At 45.1% G+C, this 19,045-nt stretch overlaps 1 protein-coding gene across 1 annotated transcript in view; it reads right to left on the bottom strand.

Moving 5' to 3' along the window:
- Window positions 1–19,045, bottom strand: part of LOC147628771 (putative protein S-acyltransferase 7) — a 40,297-nt gene that overhangs the window by 14,207 nt on the left and 7,045 nt on the right. The window contains exons 2-3 of the mRNA XM_086814008.1: window positions 11,548–11,730; window positions 11,115–11,423 (exon numbers count right to left, since the gene is read on the bottom strand). Coding sequence (XP_086670134.1) covers window positions 11,115–11,423; window positions 11,548–11,730 — 492 coding nt within the window. The remainder of the gene's footprint in view (window positions 1–11,114; window positions 11,424–11,547; window positions 11,731–19,045) is intronic.

The raw sequence follows: 19,045 nt of genomic DNA, 5'->3' as shown, positions 1-19,045 counted from the left end.
GAGGGCAAGCCCAAGCAGTCATCACAGTCCAGTACCAAACCCCAACAGAGGAAGGGTAATTCGTCTTCTAAAGACACTAAGACAGACAACAGTCCTAGCTCTAGTTCAGGGGGTAAGGAATCCAAGCCTAAGAAAACCCTTGAGGAAAAGGCTAAAGCAAGCATTACTGGAGGCTATCTTCCTCCAGAGGAGCAAAGACAGTATCAGTCAGAAAACCGATGTTTTTTCTATCATACCATTGGGCATGGTAAGAAGGATTGTCCAAAAAGGCAAGCGGAGCAAGCCTCCAAAGAGCCTTCTTCCACAGTTGCCACAGTATCCCCCGCTCCTCCAGACCCGCCGCCTACTACCACAAACACAGTTCAGATCTTACCTTCTATGCATCCCATGCCATCCGTGGTACTTGATGCTACACAGGAGGGTGAGGCAACAACCAAACAGAAAAGCCTGATCCGAGCTTATGGCTCTGCCAAGGGCCGACAGTTCATAATCCTTTTTGACATGGGAAGTTCTGAGGATACAATCTCTCCACAATTGGCTACCAACATGAGTTGTACCTTAGTGCCCTATCATTTGGAGGTAGACGGGTTGACACCTGGTCTCTCCACCCACATATCCCAAAGGGCACAACAGTTTTCTTTTCAAGTTCAAAAGGCCTCATTCCAACGAGATTTCTTTGTCTCTCCTCTTTTGGGATGTGACATGATCTTAGTGGTTTCGTCAATATGAACCTATTCCCAATTGGAGGCAGGACACCTTTATTATCTCTAAAGGTTTTCCTGAGCCTGTCATGATTCGGGGAGATAGGGGCATTCTTTGCATTCCTATGATTTCTCATCTCCAGGCCCGACGAGCTATCGGCAGGGGAGCAGAAGGAGCATTGATTTATGCTCAGGCAGCTTCTATCTCATCGATAACCGCTGTCTCATCTTCTTCAGTCCCTTAGTTGGCAAATCTCCTTTCTCATTCTCCCACCCAGTATCCCACAGTTAGCAGAACCTCCTAGCAAGTTTCCCTCTTGTCTTTCAAAGACTTTCAAGGGCAAGCTAGAAAAGCAGTCAATACTCAAACATTTGACTCCTGTTCCTTATGGACGTATTTTCACAGTCACCACAGACCACCAAGCAATTACGTGGCTCCCGACGATACCAAGTGCTCAGTGTAGTGATCAGCACACTACACAGGGTCAGCTCTTCCACGAGGTTGGAGGAATGATCAAGTACATTCCTGGTCAACATAACCCAGTAGCAGATGTTCTTAGTAGAAAGACCAGCATCCAGACCATTCAGGAGTCTACCATTCTAAACATCTCTGGAAAAGACTTAGATAGCATAGAAGATCAATATGTTGATTCCGCAGAGTTTGGTACTCAATCCAATTTGGCCCCCAGTTTTGAGCCTAGCCATTATTCAGTTCACAGACAGGCAAGTAAGTTTAGACGAGATGTCCACTTCAAGAAAGGGGATTGGGTCTATCTGCGTATCATGAAACAAAGATTGAAACAAGTGGACAAACGTTGTCCCAAGCTTTCATTCCATAGTTTTGTCCCTTTTCCACTAGTTAAGAAGTTAACTGATGTCTCCATGAAGATAAAGTTGCCTACCAGTTGGACAATGCATGATGTTTTCCATGTTTCTTGGCTAAAACCATATGTTGGACCAGCAGTGTTTGATATTTCAGATGAACAACAGCCAGACGTGGTAGATGAAGCAGAAGTCATTGAGCCCGAGCAGATCCTTCTTCATCGTTGGAAGCATGGTTCCAGTCGACGGATACGTCAGCTCTATACGAAATTCCGAGATCGAGATACCCACGAAGCCGTATGGCTAGACGAGTTGTTCTTTCAAGAGTACCCCCAGTTGTTGGCGGACTACCTGGAAACCATGAACCTGCCGCCAAGCTAAGCAGGAGAGGGAATGTCACATGCACTCTACACTGTAGTGCATGGTGACAAACTGGTTCATCATCAGCAGTGCAACATTTGTACAGTGTTAGTTCCATTTAGGATGATATTTGTCGTACGCCGTGACCCCATTGTAATCCTCGGTCCATGATAAGTCAAGCATGAGCTACGTAGGTCATTCTCAGCCATAGTCAGTCAGTCAGTCAGTCTAAGTCCTTTAACCCACTTAAAGAGATGCATTCATGCATATACAATCAGTAGAAACCTTAGGGTTTACATCAGAAAGCATCCTGCATATTGCACATCATTCATGCATAGCATCTAGACCATTGCAAGGAACCCCAGATAGCATCCAATATTTATCTAGGAATTTATTGGTATTTTTCCCAGCATTTTATACATCATTTAGATATTTTATTTGGACATGTGCAGTCGGCCAGCACTGTAGCCAGCCGACTGGCACATCTTGTCCATATAAATAGAGGCTTTGCATAATCATTTAGTCATTCATCATATTCAGCAAGAGAGCCATCAAGCGCTTGTCATCCTCAGCCTCAGGAGCATAAGTGATTGCTGTTTCAGCCCTCTCTCTTCAGCGTTTGTCTCCTACAGCTCTAGGCGCCTCAAACGCATGAGCATTCAACCATCTACATCGGTAAAACGCAGCAGTTCAGCATTCAGCCTTCAATCCATCTTGCGTTTTCTGCATCCATACAGTTTTCAACAGTCATAAATTCATCGTTTTGCTCCAGCCACTTGGTGAAGGTAAAACGCAGTATTCTCATTCATTTATAGCATTCATATACAGTCTAGAAAGGTCCCAAACAACCCCTCTCTCATCCCTAGCTTTGCATCCCTCCCTCATACCATTGGGAAGAGTGCATAGGCTCGAGATTGGACATCTTTGGTGCTTCTACAGCAGTGTACAGTACAACCCAACTCTTGGTCTTTAGAGGTCTTGTGTTTGGCTTATTGTCAGTCACACCGTCAGTCTCTTTAAAGATAATAAAGCAAATACTATCTCGATAATGGGATAGGGTGCCCTTCAGTGGGTAATTCGGGACCCCATACGGTGTACAGTTCTCATCTCTCTCTCTCATATCTCTCTAAAGTTTGAAGTATTAAAGTGGATTGCTAAACTCGCGAAACTCAGGATACAGAAGACGGTGTGAGCATTTGTGTGACAAGATCCTCCAATACGAAGACTTCCGCTGCATGTTACATGATAGGCAATGTAGAGGTTCTTCATGCAAGGCCTCATGTCACCCAAGTCAGTGGCAAAGTCACTACCGGAGGGTGGAAGGTGTGGACACTAGATGGTCTAGTGTAGAACCCTTGCGCCTATGTGCTAGGGTTTTCCTGAGATAGAAAGAAGAGTGAGGCAGAATCACACATACAGCACACACAAGAGTCCTAACTATTGCTCTGTATTATGTACAAGAAAGAAGTACAACTGAAATTCAAGTACAAGATGTGGTTGAGAATGAAGACGTAAAATCACAGCCCTATGACCTACTGTACACTCCTCCCTAGCACTTCACTTGCAGAGAAACGCTCTGTGAAGTCCAACACTAAGAAAAGCATATTGGCTACCCACGTGTATATGCACCAATGCTCCTAGTCGGCCAATAGAAATGCTGTCGACCAACTGTGCTCCATTGCCACATCATCACTACCACGAGACAATGCCACGTGTCACCTGCACTGGCCAATCCTGCCCATTGGTGGCTTCTATCTCATGTCTGGCTCTACTCTGCGTACTCGTAGGTGTGCCACATTCTCCTCTACTTGCATTGTAGTTGTCCTCAGATGAATGGTATCCATATTGTCACCATTTGGTCCATCTCCATTTTTGGAGCCACTTCTATGGGACTGTCACTCCATAGAGCGGCCAGATTTGTACCATGTTCACATGTGAAAGGGTCAGTCATCTTGTGTCACATGGACAGTGACCAGTATTGTGCCATATGGACGGGAGCCTGTTTGCTGCCACCCATGTATGAGCAGGATTGCGTCTTACCCATGGGACCGTCACTCCATGGTATGACTGATATTTATGCCGAGCTTTGTCTATGGGATTGTCACTCCATAGGAAGGCCAGTGCCACGATTTGTGTTTTGTCTATGGGACTGTCTATGACGCTTCATAATTTTGTATAAATATTTTTCATAAATTTTTGTTGTAAAAAGTGTCTAGAATGTTTTGTTAGGACACCTAACATGTTTTGACAAAATTTTGTGTTACAGGGAATTTTTGGTTTCGGTCATTTTCAGGCAGTTGTCATTTTTGTGAGTGATTTTTTTATTAGGTTAGAGGTGGAATTAGGCGAAGTTTTGTATGAGAAAGCTTTTCTGTTTTGTACATAGAACAATTTTGCTTAAGTGAAACCTTTGTGATTCACATTATTTCTTATTTCATATCCGTTTGGTGACTCCAAAGTGGATTTTAAGTGGTTTTGTGCTAAAAATGAGCCTAGATTTTCATGTCAAGACATTGCAAGTCCTAAACGGAGGTCAAGAATCAAGATTTAGCCTCGGACGAAGAGATACAAAGTTGAAGAGAAGGATTCAATGTTCGAGATGAGCTATTGAGCATCCTCATCGGATCACCGAGGCGCAAATGGCGCACCACGGAAAAAGGGTTGTTTTCCCAGCGTTAATTTTTTTTATTTTATTTTTTTAAACGTAATCTCATGGAAATGATAACCGCATATGAAGAAAGCTTCCCGAATACGCTTTTTTCAAAAAGAGCGACATCGCCAAAAATATGGGGCGCAGATCGGAAAAGCTCCAGACGGGGCTACTTTTGACTTTTGGACATGAACAAGAGGAATACACAGAAAATCAAAAAATTGAAGAAGAGATTGAGAGTGCGAGTGCAAGTGTGTGTGCGAGATTTTCGTGAGAGTGAGAGTGCGAATGAGATAGCTGGGGGATGGTCGGGTGGTTCGAACTCTTTCCTTCAAGAGTACATCATATCTATTGTAAGATTTCTCGATATATTCAGAATTGTTCTCTTTTTGCCTCAAATAAGATTGTACAAAATTCTATTTTTCTTGAATTGTATTGTCATTGTTGAGTGGGACCATCACACTATGACTCCATAGGAAAACCACAACTTCACATTTCTGTCGCGCCAGTTTTGTTCTCGACAAGAAATTCTTGTACAAGTTTCATGAAAGGGAGATTTCGTCCATTACATGTGCACATGCATTCATGTTTGCATGCATAAACTTGTTTTCGCATGACTTGTCGGGTGGAGTAGAGGGATGCTCCATCCGCTCCAAACATAAACCAAGTCATTGGCTTTTGTTAGATATCATCCCCTACTTGCTGGCTTCCTATTTGGTGTTCTATTTTAGCCTCTAGGGCTGACCATGTTAGTCTGAGGGGCTGTCACCCCTCACATGTATTTTACCCATATTTATTCCCCATTTATGGTCCTGGGTATTTTTCCCAGTCGTGGAGATATTTATCACCAGTCGGCTGCCTGTAGAGGTATATATAGCCCGCATGCCTCCCTCATATTTCATTGCTTGCCTAGCTTGTCTACCTGCAGTCCCTCACTTACGAGGTTCTCCCCTCTTGCTCGGGACATGTATTCCTTTTGGTGATGATATTGAGAGCAGGTTCTCACTTGTGTTTCCTCTCCATCTCACTCTCTCTCTCTCTCTCTCTCTCTCTCTAAAGAGCTCTCATACTTCGCTTCCCCTCTATTGAGGCGAAGAAGGAGTTCTTGAAGAGACGACCCACTTTAAAGAATACAGGCATTTTTCTTGGTGATGATCTTACTCTTTCACAGCTTGCACATATGAAGGAAGTTATGCCAGAGATTAGAGCGGCAAGAGAAAAGGGAAAGATAGCATTTTATAGAGAAGGGAGGGTGGTCATCGTGGAGCGACGCTCTACATGACGGTGCGAGACCTATGGGACCAAATTAAAGCTGGCAGCCTGGAACTGCAATGGATCCCTCAGACTTGATGTAGGTGCCTTTGAGGACAGCTTTAGAGATAGAGATATAGTCTTCTACTCGGAGACTCACCAGGCTCCTGGTCAGATGATGCCACAGGTGACAGGGTACAGATGGGAGACAGCTTGCAGAGTAGGGACGAGATCGATACACAGTAGTAGAGGATCAGGAGGGGTGGCAGTTCTTTTCAGGGAGGAGCTGCAACCGCTTATACACATCATTCGGAGAGATGATCAGGCCAGATATATGTGGGTGAGACTGAGGGCCGACACAGGCAGATTCCTGTATATTGCCATATGCTATTTTGCTCCTAGTACATCGACATATGCAGCACCTAGAGGACAGTCTCCTTTCTCTGTGCTAGATGATGACATATGGGAGTTCTCTAGGGATGGAGACATCATCCTGTTAGGGGACTTTAATGCCCGGACGGGCAACCGCCAGACAGCCTTTTATGATTCCTCGGAGGAGATGCTGAGAGAGCTGGACACTCTGGATATGGGATTAGACAGACGCTCACAGGATGTGGAGTGCACAGAGTATGGGAGATATTTGGTAGATATGGGGACTGCACATGGGTTGGCCATACTTAATGGCTTGCAGAGGTTTCTGTCAGCAGCAGCTGGATTTACTTGCTTTCCACATAGACATGGTGCTAGCACAGTGGATTATGTTATGGCTATGCCCAGCTTTGTTTCATGCATTGAGGACTTCACAGTTGGATCTCGGCCCATTGGGGTAGTAGTGGATCATGCATTGTTGACATTGACTATCTCTTTTCACTTTACCACAGCTCAGAGGACACGAGGGGCAGATCACACTCGATATACTTTTACCTCAGAGACTGATGCTGTCTACACAGATGGGATTTATAAACGTCTGTACACAGAGGAGCCAGGGAGACCTTTGGAGGAGTTGACCCATATACTGATAGAGACTTTACATGATGCAGCGAGAGAGGCATATCCACATACTCAGCCTGGACAGAGACAGCGTTCTAGATGTATGCCCCAGAACAGCTGGTATGATGAGGAGTGCAGAGAGACCAGAGCCCGACTGCAGCGGGAGGTTGCTTTGGGAGTCACTACTCACCGACAGTCACGTATTGCCTTCCGACGTCTTGTGCGAAGGAAGAAGCGGGCCGGCCTTGCTCAGCTAGAGCAGGAATTATACCAGCTGTTCTTGAGCCAGGATTCGAGGGAGGCTTGGCGTCTGTTTCATGAGTCCTCCCCTGCTTTGGCCATCACTTCTACAGAGGTCTGGGGTAGTTATGCAGCATCTCTATATACAGTTCCTGGACAGACACCTTTTCCTGACCCGCCAGCACCATGCCCACAGACATGTACTTTCTTTACCGCAGAGATGGTAAGGAAGGCCATTGATAGGATGAAGACTGGGAGAGCATATGATCATGATGGATTGGTCGCTGAGCACTTTATTCATGCGAGAGACATGCTGGCAGAGCTTCTAGCAGTGATGTTCAATCGTGCTATGTGCGAAGGCTTACCCGAGACTTGGAGTAGGTCCACCATCGTGCCTATCTTCAAGTCAGGGGACCCTATGGAACCAGGGAATTATCGCACTATTATGATTGGTCACACACTAGCACGATTGTATGCATCCATTCTTGAGCAGCAGTTGAGTAGATGGGCAGAGAGAGTTGGCATTCGAGCAGAGGGACAGGCAGGGTTCAGGAGAGGTTTCTCTACTCTTGACCACATCTTGACTCTCCGGGCCATTATTGAGGAGGGCAGGTCGCATGGGCGACGGATTTATTGTAGCTTTGTGGACTTCCGCAAAGCATTTGATACAGTGCCCAGAGCCAGATTGATGAGGCGATTACAGGAGATGGGGGTACCCACAGAGCTCATATGGGGGATTATGGCTTTATATAGATCAGTTGTTGCAGGACAGGTAAGCACCCCAGAGGGGGTCTCTACTTTGGTTCACTCCACTATAGGAGTGAAGCAAGGTTGCCCGTTATCTCCTTCACTGTTTGGTATGTATGTGGATGAGGCTTCTGACTACATTGAGAGATTGGGGGACAGAGGAGCCCAGCTAGCAGGTACATGGATCCCACTATTGTTATATGCTGATGATATTGTGTTGATCTCTGATTCCCCTGAGGGTATGCAGCGTCATCTGGATGCTTTACATGAGTTTGCACATGATAGTGGATTGTCTGTCAACCTTGGCAAAACCAAGGTTATGGTGTTTAACACCACGCCACAGTGGGTTAGGCGATCAGCTTCCACATTTACATATGGGCAAGAGATTGTGGAGTATACAGATGCATATACATATCTTGGGGTAGTATTCAGTGGGCCAGTGTTTTCGATGAGGAGAGCAGCAGAGACTAGATTGACTAGAGCACATGCAGCCCTGGGTGGTTTGGAGAGGATGTGTTCGCAGGTTCAGTTTCAGGAACCTCGAACGAAACTTTGGCTTTTTGACACTCTAGTGACATCAGCTATGCTTTATGGAGTGCAGATATGGGGACCTTCAGTGGGCCATCACAGCGCAGGCGGGTGGAGAGGTATGGAGAGGCCTTTGGTATCTATGATTGCTAGGATTATTAGAGCCAAGGCCGTGGTACCTCATGAGATTATTCGAGCAGAGCTGGCGGCTGCCCCTCTGGTGATTGAGGCTCTTACGAGATCAGTCTCCTACATACATGGCTTGTGGGATCTCCCCCGAGACAGATATGCACGCCTCGCCCTGGAGTCCTCCCGACAGTTAGCTTTACAGGGAGACACGGCTTGTTGGTATGGACAGATGACATCTTGGTTCCAAGCACATGGAGAGTAATCGGGAAACGGTTCCGGTCTTCCTCAACAGGGTCAAAATAGCTGGAGTAGGGAAGAAAGAATATCTTCCTCGAGCCCAATGGCAAAGGGCTGCCCTTCAAAACCTCTGAGCTGCATCCTCAGAATCAAAATCCACTTGAAAGAAACCTCTTCCAAGCAACCTGACATCTCAAAAGTGTGGAGCGAGGTCGGAGGGCAGAGCCGCCAGGACCCAATCCCAAGCCTGGAGACGGGACGGGTGAGATCCAAAGATTCTAGCAATGAGGGTCGTTTTGGAGTCTTTCTCTATTTCGGCGTAGAGGACCGCGAGCTCGGCTTCGGAAAAAACAATGGTTCGCCCGGCCGAGGGAGATTGATTAGCCATGATGCTAATCGAAGAAAAAGGCCGACTTGAACCCGGATGAGGAGCAATCCGAACCAAGGGGAAGAGGCATGCAAGGCATGCTGACCTATTCGCTGACCTATTCAAACAAAGTCATAATAACGATGGCACAGCACTTGAGTATGTCGGAAGGCGAGAAGCTAAAACAGTTTCTCGGGGGGTTAGATACAAACATTAGGTTTCCCGTACGAAACTTCCAACCTCAGTCTTATGACCGAGCTTTGACTCTGGCTTAGAACCAAGAAATGATGCTGCAAGAACGCAAGCCAAAGCAAGTCCAACCAAGTCTCAAAACCCAGCCGCAACAACAATCTTCATCCCAACTGGGTAAGGGTACTCAAAAACGTAAAGATAGTATGGACAATAAGTCTCAGAGCAACTTAGACAGCAAGAAAAACATAAGAGGCCAATCCTCGATTTGGATTGGAGTTGGATTATAGTGAATCTTTCAACTCTTAGAGGAGGGTTGGATTGTACTGGGAGTATGCAGTTGGATCTTTGTAGCAAGGTCTACAAGAGGAGTTTCATGCTGGCTTACGTAAGAGCTAAGAAACTTGAGTAGATGTTATGAGTGATTGTTAGGATCCAAAGAATCGGTGTGTCTCCTTATGGATTCACGAGGACATGAATCTAATAGAGGGGGGAGATAATGTTACGTCTCGACCAACCTAGGGTTAGGGTAACCCAAGGTTAGGGGCATGTGCTAACCCAAGAATAGGTTTGGGGTTGCCCCAGGATAAGGGTTAAGGCTTAGCAAGGCATGGGGACATGGAGGGTTCACACGTAAGCTAAGGGCGCTCGCAGGATGAGGTCTAAATTCGCCATGGGTCGATAAATTATAGCAAGGGGCTAGTTATAGCTAAAGCCTAATAAAGCAAGGACCAACAATAGCTGGGTTATTGCTATGTAAGTGACCTTGGGGGCACTTATGAGTTATTAGAGGTATCCACACGGCAGAAAGGAGAGCTGCCAAGGGCATGCAAGACCTCAAGGCCATGGAGCTATGAGCGTGTGGCTTGGCCTAGTGGTATGGGATGCCAGGTGGGGTTCATCAGGGCATGGCACGCTCGGGCTATCGAGCCAAAGGCTTGGGAGTGGTTCAAGGCACTAAAGTTATGGTTAGGTGGTCATTGCGGTTATGTGATGCATACGATGCCGGGTCTACAACACTCTTGTTAGGGTTTCTGAGGTGTGTGGGGGGTCTAACCCTAATCCTGTATGGTTCTAAGTCAAATAATCCTTGGTTAGGTCTATGAAGACCTTACAAGAAGGGTGTGCAAAGGGCTCATGAGGGGGACGTGCTGCTGCACAAGGAGAAGGGGAGCTCCAACTTTATTGAGGGAGTATATCCATGCTACTTCTGCATAATGTGTAGCTTATTTTCTTAATTTTAATTGCAATATTAAGATCGTTTGGGTCAACTGTGTTACAAAAGTTTGCCTAAGTAAGAGGTATGGCTCTTTGGCACACATGGAAAGGCAATGTTTAAAAGCTCATTATCAAAACCCACAGGTAAGAGCCTAGCTTTCACTCTGGTTTGTCTTGCAGCTATGTCTGGGGCACCTTCTTGGGGGCCTGATCTTGACAAAAAGGAGGGCTAAGATTGAGAAGTTTCTGATCACGATGCTGAAAGGCTTAAATAGAAGCAAACTGTTGATTCTACACGAGACCATCCTCACAGAATTTGCTGCCTTACCCCATGAGGTTTATGCAGGTTTCCAAACAGTCACATTTCTCCATAGGGTAACGGGTTGAGTTACTATGATATTATCATCAAGTGATCATCTCCCCAAGATCGCACTTGCTTTCAACTATACAATTGGACAAGTTTCCAAGAGTAGATACAGACAAGCCGCCCAGGCCCCATGCGTAAGCACACTTAAAATGAGGGAAATAACATTCTTCAGGTTCATCCTGGTTGGATGTAGGCCCAACCACAGCAGTAGGGAGCCTATTTATATCTGACAGACATACAAGAAATCAGCCTTGATTAATAAATCTTCCAAACCTTATGAATAAGATAAAAATCATATTTGAGCTGAGGGAAGCTTACCCGTCCTATGCATTGTCCCACCCAAGGGCAATGATGATCAAATCGTTCAACACAATTATTGCAGATGGAACAGTGGGAACATCGAGGGGGCCTATACAGCATGCAGGTATCACAGTATTTGATCTTTACTGCAACACCATTCACAATCACATCTTTGGTTCGGGGCAGCCTCAGACGTGGAGTCAGCCCTCCCATACCGTCAGCTTGAAAGTTGCTGATGTCATAATCCTCCTCAGGTTCTGGAGGGTGTTTATTGCGTGGAATGATACCTGGATCTCTGCCCGACGTGAGAAGCAAAAAAAGTAGAACCTGTCTAAACATATGTACATCAGCTTTGGAAAATAATGTGCTGTGCAACAAACCCCTGTGCAGCTCTAGACAACTGATACCAAGCAGCTAACCTCCACATCAGATAAAGAACTAGAAGGCTTACAAAAACTATCAGTGCACCAGCCACAGCTATAACCATCATCCCCAAGTGTTCTGGCAGCTTGTCCAGAAGGTCCCTTGCCACATATTGGAAAAAAATTGCAGTAGGAACCAGAATTAAGACGACTGTCAAGAGCAATGAGCGCACGTCCGGACCAAATATAAGCCTCCCGCCCAAAAAGAACATCTGCAAACCACAACAAATATACATGTAACATCAAATCACTTAGGGCACTGACATCAAGCCATGCCTAATGTTCAATTTTAGAGGAATCGTCTTTGAAATCAACACAGAATGCAAGCTAAACTAAAGAAGTCTTGCGCTCTTTCCATCAGCAGCAAACCAAAGCTCCATGCGGCAATGACCAGCTTCCTCCTCGTACAGGATATATAGATTCAAGGTCTACAACTAACAATATCAACAATGGAGGGCCACCGGCGGAAATTGACCTCATGACACCCAATGCCAAAGTAGCAGTCTTGTAGCGGGGCCTGCTGTATTGATATTTAGCACTTAGGACACCTGATTTCTCAAAAAACCCTCATGAATGTTGAAGCAGCCAAAGGCATACCTAGAATGATGCTAGGTGGGTGAGAATTGAGTCCTTGATGGGGTTGACAATGAGGCATCTTCAGCGTGCCTTTGGTTTTTTTTAAAAACTAAGCTGAATTGAATTAACCTACGCTCGAGGAAAATGACGCATAAACCCCCTCATGATTGAGTTGGCCATGAACCATCACAGGTGAACTCAACCACCACAAGTCGTCCCATGCACTTGCAGCAAAGCAAGACCCCACAACAGAGATTTTGTTTCAGAGGCAAAGCCGTCTCAGGTATAATAGTCTTCAAATCCTACAAGCAGATAGCTTCGTTGTTGGGCGTCCACACCTTGAAATGTTTATGAAGAATGCATGAAAGGCACAATAAAGGCTCACCTTATATAGCAAGGGATGTTACTTGAGATCATACATAGGGAGCACAACTACGTATTAGCTGTGCACTATGATTCCAACAAAACATGGGTGTACTTCATGCAGCAGAAAAAACAAGTAGACAAAGAGATCGAGACTTTAAGGTCTCAGCAAGGGGGTCAAGTTCACTCTCAACCATTTATTGATTAGTGCTGAAGAAATTGCATGCAAAAGCAGCTCACAGTGCTGCGTGACATACACCCCCCCAAGTCGTCAAGAGGTGGGAGGGTCGAGTTTGCAAGAGAAAAGAAGCTTCTCAACTCCTAGGCAAAGGAAGTTATCACAAGTATCTGCATCCTCCTGGTGCTTGGCACAATGTATTGAATAATCCCCCATTCTCAATGCTTTACATTAAATGACCATTTCAACCTTTAGGAATATACATCAAATGTCCTTAATGAACTAAGGGTTTCCAACTTTAAATCTTATAAGCAAAGGGTTCTAAACCGTATTAATAGCACAGTGGTTCCAATTGATCCACTGCTCTCTTGGCAAATGTGCCTCATCACGCACTCTCCCTAGGGTCAAGCATCACTGAGTCTGTTACTTGTGGTGTGTGGACAAATTTATTTGCCGATACACAAGTACACATCATGTACTTGAGAACAAATTAATATCCCATGGGTCACTTGTGACCCTTGGATGAATCTTAAAACTTGTATCTTGCCATAACAACATAGAAGTCTTGCAACAAGTACACGAGTTAGTCATTTCATACATGGAATAAACATTAATTAACTAAGGGGCCAACTTAATGTGCTAGCATAACAAGCAAACTTAATTATTCCCTTAATGTGCTAGCATAACAAGCAAACTTAATTATTCCCAAACCATGGTTTGCTAAATTACTTATGGTCACCCGCATTAAAGTACTCATGAGCAAACTTTTACTTCAAAAATGTAAATAATACATTTGATTACCAAATAGTAAATGTAGAGTTACATGATTTGCAACAGCTTCTCAAGAAAAGATTAAGCACTTTAAGCGAATACCCAAAGATCAATATCTCATCATGCCTTTGAAAGCAGAAAGAGTCCTTTCATGGTACAAAACAAAGCCTTTTATTTCTTGCTCGTCTACAAAAGAAGAGCACAAAGAGCATCCCATGGTATCTTCAGAGCACTAAGTAATTTGTGATCAGGTGCAAGACTAGTGTGCATCTGTATTCGAGACTTCTCATACATAGATTGGGTAGTTAGAGAAATTCCATGGTCCATCAAGAGATAGCCTACTACTTCACTCTAGAATTTACACCACAAAGGTATCCCACAAATAGTGCTTGCAAGTGTATGATACACACCACTATCTAAAGGACCAAAGTCCAGTTCATTACAACAATGCTAGCATCATCTAACAGAAAACAATCTTGTGATTCCTACGGGAACCAAAGATTCAAGAACTCAAGATCAATTCATCCAAGAGAAAATACAAAGGGACTATGCGGACATGATCTGAGGTAGTGTAAAAAACAAACACTAGTGAGCTAGAAATATAGCAAGTGCATCATAACTCATACTTTTTTTTTTAAAGAAAAAGATAGTTCATTAGTTAAAATCAGCAAGATGCTACATGTACATTCTCAGAACCCTCAAAAGAGGTGAAGAAAAAACCGGAAAGAGAAGGGAAAAGGGGGAGAGGGGAGGGGGGAGGGGGGGGGGGTGTTCCCTTTCCATGGCTGGCCACTCTCTGAGAGGAACTACCTCATACAAGACACCTATAATGCCAAGTTATCTCGCTGTCCCGTTCAAAGAGAAATCCCTAGTGCCATGTGGCACAAAAGCCTCTAGCCGCTTACGCATGCGATCCAAACCTTCCTTGAAGCTTCCTCTACTCGTCGCAGAGGGTATGAATGATATCAATCCGAATGGAGCGGATGCCTTTAGCTAGGGAATGAGAATGCCCTCAATGGCCTCACTGCATCGGGCCCGCCATATATGCCAAGTAGCACTGTTGCTGATGATCTCCCATCTCTAACTAGTACCTGGAGACCAGGTCTCTGATGATAGGTCGAGAGTAGGAACTGCAATGAAGATCATTCACCACTAACAGTCCCTCATTAGCCACTTTTAACTCTAGTCAACGATCTGGTTTTTGGACTGATGATCCGAAAGCTGAACAATCCGGATCCTGGTCAACGACGATCCAAAAATTCAAGTAAGCAAAAAGCACAATTTTTTGAAGATTTTGAATTTTTCAGGGTTTTTCTTGATGTTTTGGGTTTTTTGACATGATAGTGATGCTTAGCAACACTCCAATGCCTTGATTTTGCACTCATTTTTCAAAAACAAGTTGCAACAAGTATAAAGATTAATGCCTAAATTAAGCTTATCTTGGTAAAAGACAAATAACACACACAATCACTCAAATCAACTCAATATCCTACTCTAGAATACATTTCCCTAACAATAGACCAAGGATTTGCATCCAAGGGCAAGATAAAGTGAGAAAAATAAAAGATCTTTGAGTAGATGATAGCTCCACTACCTTCCTGTCGGAATACGCAGCGGATATGAGAAAAACAACTGTAGCAAGACACCACGATGAAGATGAGCAAACGCAAGAGAACCACCAGCCTGAAAACGCAGGACTGTGTGAAGAAGAGCAAACACAGAAGAGAGAGAGAGAGAGAGAGAGAGAGAGAGAGAGAGAGAGAGAGAAGCTGTATGAACTCTGCTCTATATACAAGATCCGGTACAATACCCAATGACTATGGAGTGTGGGGGACAGGATATATGGCCCTGGGCTGCTGGTCGGCGTAAAGACTTCGTGAAGAGGTTAGCCGCATTGTCCTCCGTCGAACAAAACTCTAGCAAGATGTCATCAGCAAAAATCTTCTAACGAACAAAGTGACTCTGGATGACCATGGGCTCCTCCTGCGGAAACCGAATCTCGCCAAGTAACCTCTACAATCGCACCACCTCGCAAGCAGCAACACAAGCAGCCCGGTACTCTACCTCTATAGATGACAAGGCAATAGTTGGCTGCCTCTTGCTGCTCCATGAAACAGCTCCTGAGCCGAGGGTAAAACCATAGCCTGATGTAAATCTTCTCGTGTCTGGATCTCCTCCCCAATCTGAGTCATGGAGTCTGACTCCATCCGTCGTTCCCCCTCTAGTATCATAGAAGAGTCCAAGATCCTTCGTATGCTGCAGAAACCGCAAGATCCGCAATCCTGCATCCCAATGAGTCTTCAAAGGCGTCCGCAGAAATGAGCTCAACAGCTCCACCGGGAAGCTCAAGTCCAATCTGGTGTTCAGCAACCAAATCAATGAACTAAACTGCTTCCAAAACAAAGAGGCATCAACCTACTCACAAGGATCATCAACTGTAACTTTGGTACGCCAAGTCCTGGGAACCTGGCAACCTGCTGAAGACCATACAAGACCTTCCGGAACTTGTAAACCAACATCCACCTCCTGCTGCAAGTCACCGTCTGCCACTTGCTTGGCTATCCTACAAGTCCCTTGGGAAAGAGCTTCCTCAACTGGAGGAGGCTCTTTGTCCCGACTGATACGAGACGTCAAAGCATAGTTCACCTATAAAGGCTCCTCTGAGACTGACGAACGCAAGAACTGGAGTGTTCCTGCCAGCTGCCACCATCTGGTCCTGGAAAACCTGTTGCCACAACGTATCCACATTCAAGTGGTCATGACGAAATTGCCACACATCACCTAATTGAGAACCTGTAAGAGAGAGTGCTAAGAGTTTGCAAATCCCATTCTCCACTCCGCCTTTCCATACAACCTGGCATATCACTTTGTCCCGGAGAGCAACAAAATGCTCCTCAAACTCCACCCGTACACCAGTCTTGCAAACCTCATGCACTGACAACAAATGAAAACCAAGAGATGGGACAAAAAGAACCTGGGAGGAATGCTTCCCCCCTCTGCCATCAAAAACGATCTAACCTGCCCTCACTGTGAATAGGGATAGTGGACTCGTCACCAATCAGGATGTGACCTGCGTGCCTCCAAAGATCCTGTAATAACTCTCGAGAAGGAGTCATGTGCTTGGAAGCACCACTGTCTAGAATCCAGTCCTGAGTGTTCCTAGCGGTGAGTCCAACCGCCTCCCTGCTCGAAGAAGATGAAACGCCGGTGCCCATAATCTCCAAGTGCACAAAAGCCGGAGTCTTCATGGTTACTGCTGAGGAATCTGCACCCTGCTCGGTGCTCCGCTTAGGACATTTCCTCTAATAGTGACCTTTCTCACTACAATTGTTACAGGTCCACTTTGACTTCAAGGCATCACGATCCACGTCAGGCTCTTGCTCGGAAGACTTCTCCTGTGAAGACTTCCCTTTGCCCTTACTGCGGCCTTGCGACCACTGGCCAATCAAGGCCTCAGAACCTCCACCCTGTGGAGGGTTCGTAAAACGCTCTTCTTGGTCCAAGACCATAGGCACAAGCTCCTCCCATGTGATGGTCCTGAGCCTACCACTCATGATCAAAGAGGAGTAGAAAGCTGAGTACTAAGACGTCAGATAAGACAACAAAGTGATGACCATGTCCTTTGAAAATATCTCCTTCCCAGCCTGAAGAACCTCCTGCTGCTGAAGAGCCTGCAACTTTTCATTTGCTTCCGCATCGGCGAAGCCAAATGCTGCCAAATCCCTCTGGCCAACGTCATATGTTTTATATGATTAATCACCTGTGGTGTGCAATTAAGAAAGATGAAAGAACGCACACGGGCATTGACACAATCCCACAACTGCGCCTGAGCCTCCCGTTCTTTCTGAGTAGAGGGTAAAAGCTCCCCATCCTCCAACTATGGCCGTGGAACACCAACAATAATGATTACCTTCCATATGCCGCGGTTGTTCTTGTCCAATTGTCGATCCACCGGGAATGTGGAGAGAGTAGAGATCTTCACGTGCTTCTCAGCCATCTCAAGCAAGTCTGCCATCTCGGGGGGGTTACTTTGGTCTTGTGAAGGGAGGGTGGGTGGGAAAAAAATGAAGAAGAGGCTGCAACTAATATGCTAATATGCAAGGTGGCTGTCCAACCGTGATGGACCTTCTCCCCAACCTCCAAGTCCCGAACAGCCCAAGAGATCTCCAATCAGCAAAAAAAGATCTAGTTAGCAGCAGGTTTCCTCTCAGGCAAAGCTTTGCTTTGGTGGAAGGAACTCAACCCTAAGCCAACGACTTGGGCACAATTTGAAGACATCTTCAAGAAGGAATTCCTCAAGAAAGAGGATGATTATGATGTTGTTGCCCGGTACCTCGCAGCACCTTACTTATGAGGTCTACCTCCAAAAGTTTAGGGACTTGCAGATGAAAGCTACAAAGATGGATCCCACTACTCTTTTGGGGCTCTTCGTAGCCGGTTTACCCGACTAATACCGTTTACAGGTTAAAAATAACAAATGCAAAACTTTGGACGAGGCCATTCATTCAGCTCGTATCTATGATGATACAATGGTCTCTTCCAAGTCTAAACCCGTTACCGAGCAGGGGAACAAGCACAAAAGAAAGTTCTCCGCACCAATGCAATGGCTAACATGACTGAAGGAATGTCTTCGGACCAACCTTCAAAGAATTCAAGTTCGACACTAGCAAAGAAGAAACGACTCCTTAAGGCTTTGAAGCTCAAGAAGGAGGGACGTTGTTTTATCTGCGAAGAAAAAGGACACATGCGTAACGAGTGCCCGAAGCAAAACGGTGCAAAGACCAACACAAGACCCAAGCCAAAGGCAACTAACCAGTTGTCTTTGACAGGTACGTCAGTTATTGTGCTCATAGACATGTATATTCTCATTAGCAAATATATGGGCAAATTCAGGGACAGATTAAGAGCAGATTTTGCAGCCCTACAAGCTCCGAGAAGTGCCCAAGACATAGCCCAATGGTTGGGACACCTTTTGGGCATAGTTTCGACACAAAATATGACTTTTTGGACAATGTTTTGTGGGAAAAATAGGCAAAACCGACTTGATTACGAATTCATTCCTTTTTCCTATAAATAGAATCATTAGGCATTCATTAGAATCATCATTCAAAGAACAAGAGGATCCATTTGTCAGAGTCTGCAAGGCAGCAAGGACACAGTGGTGGATCAACAGGAGCTTCTCTTGTTCAATTGCAAGTAGAGGGTTGCAAGGATCTTTGGTATGCATCACGAAGCTGTGAATCAACAAGATCATAGTATATATAGCATGTTTTGGCAATATACAGTAGATTAGGTCTCTCTCTCCTTCTCTTTTGTGTCTTTGCTAAAAATAGGATTAGCGTTATCTTCTTTGCTTAGCGTTAATCATGAACACGCTTCCGCAACGCATGTTACATTGCTATCAGAGTTTAGGTTATCCTAGGACAGCCCTTAGCTTATGTTTGGTGCATGTTGAATTAGGGTTTGCGTTTTAGGGTTTATGAGCAAGATTAGGGTTTGCGTTTTTGCATTAAATCTGCATTTTTGCATCAGCTTTTTGCTCATTTTCAGCATAGTATAATGCTAGAAAGTCTAGTTTTCAGCCTAGCATGATCCTAGGGAGTTTAGAAAACATGTAGAACTCTAGAGTTAGGGTTTTT

Source organism: Cibotium barometz, chromosome 19, assembly GCF_041138505.1.
Source record: "Cibotium barometz isolate CiBa-2024 chromosome 19, ASM4113850v1, whole genome shotgun sequence".
NCBI classification, from domain to species: domain Eukaryota; kingdom Viridiplantae; phylum Streptophyta; class Polypodiopsida; order Cyatheales; family Cibotiaceae; genus Cibotium; species Cibotium barometz.
Note: the sequence above shows the minus strand (reverse complement) of the source record. Positions and strands in the feature narration are given on the sequence as shown.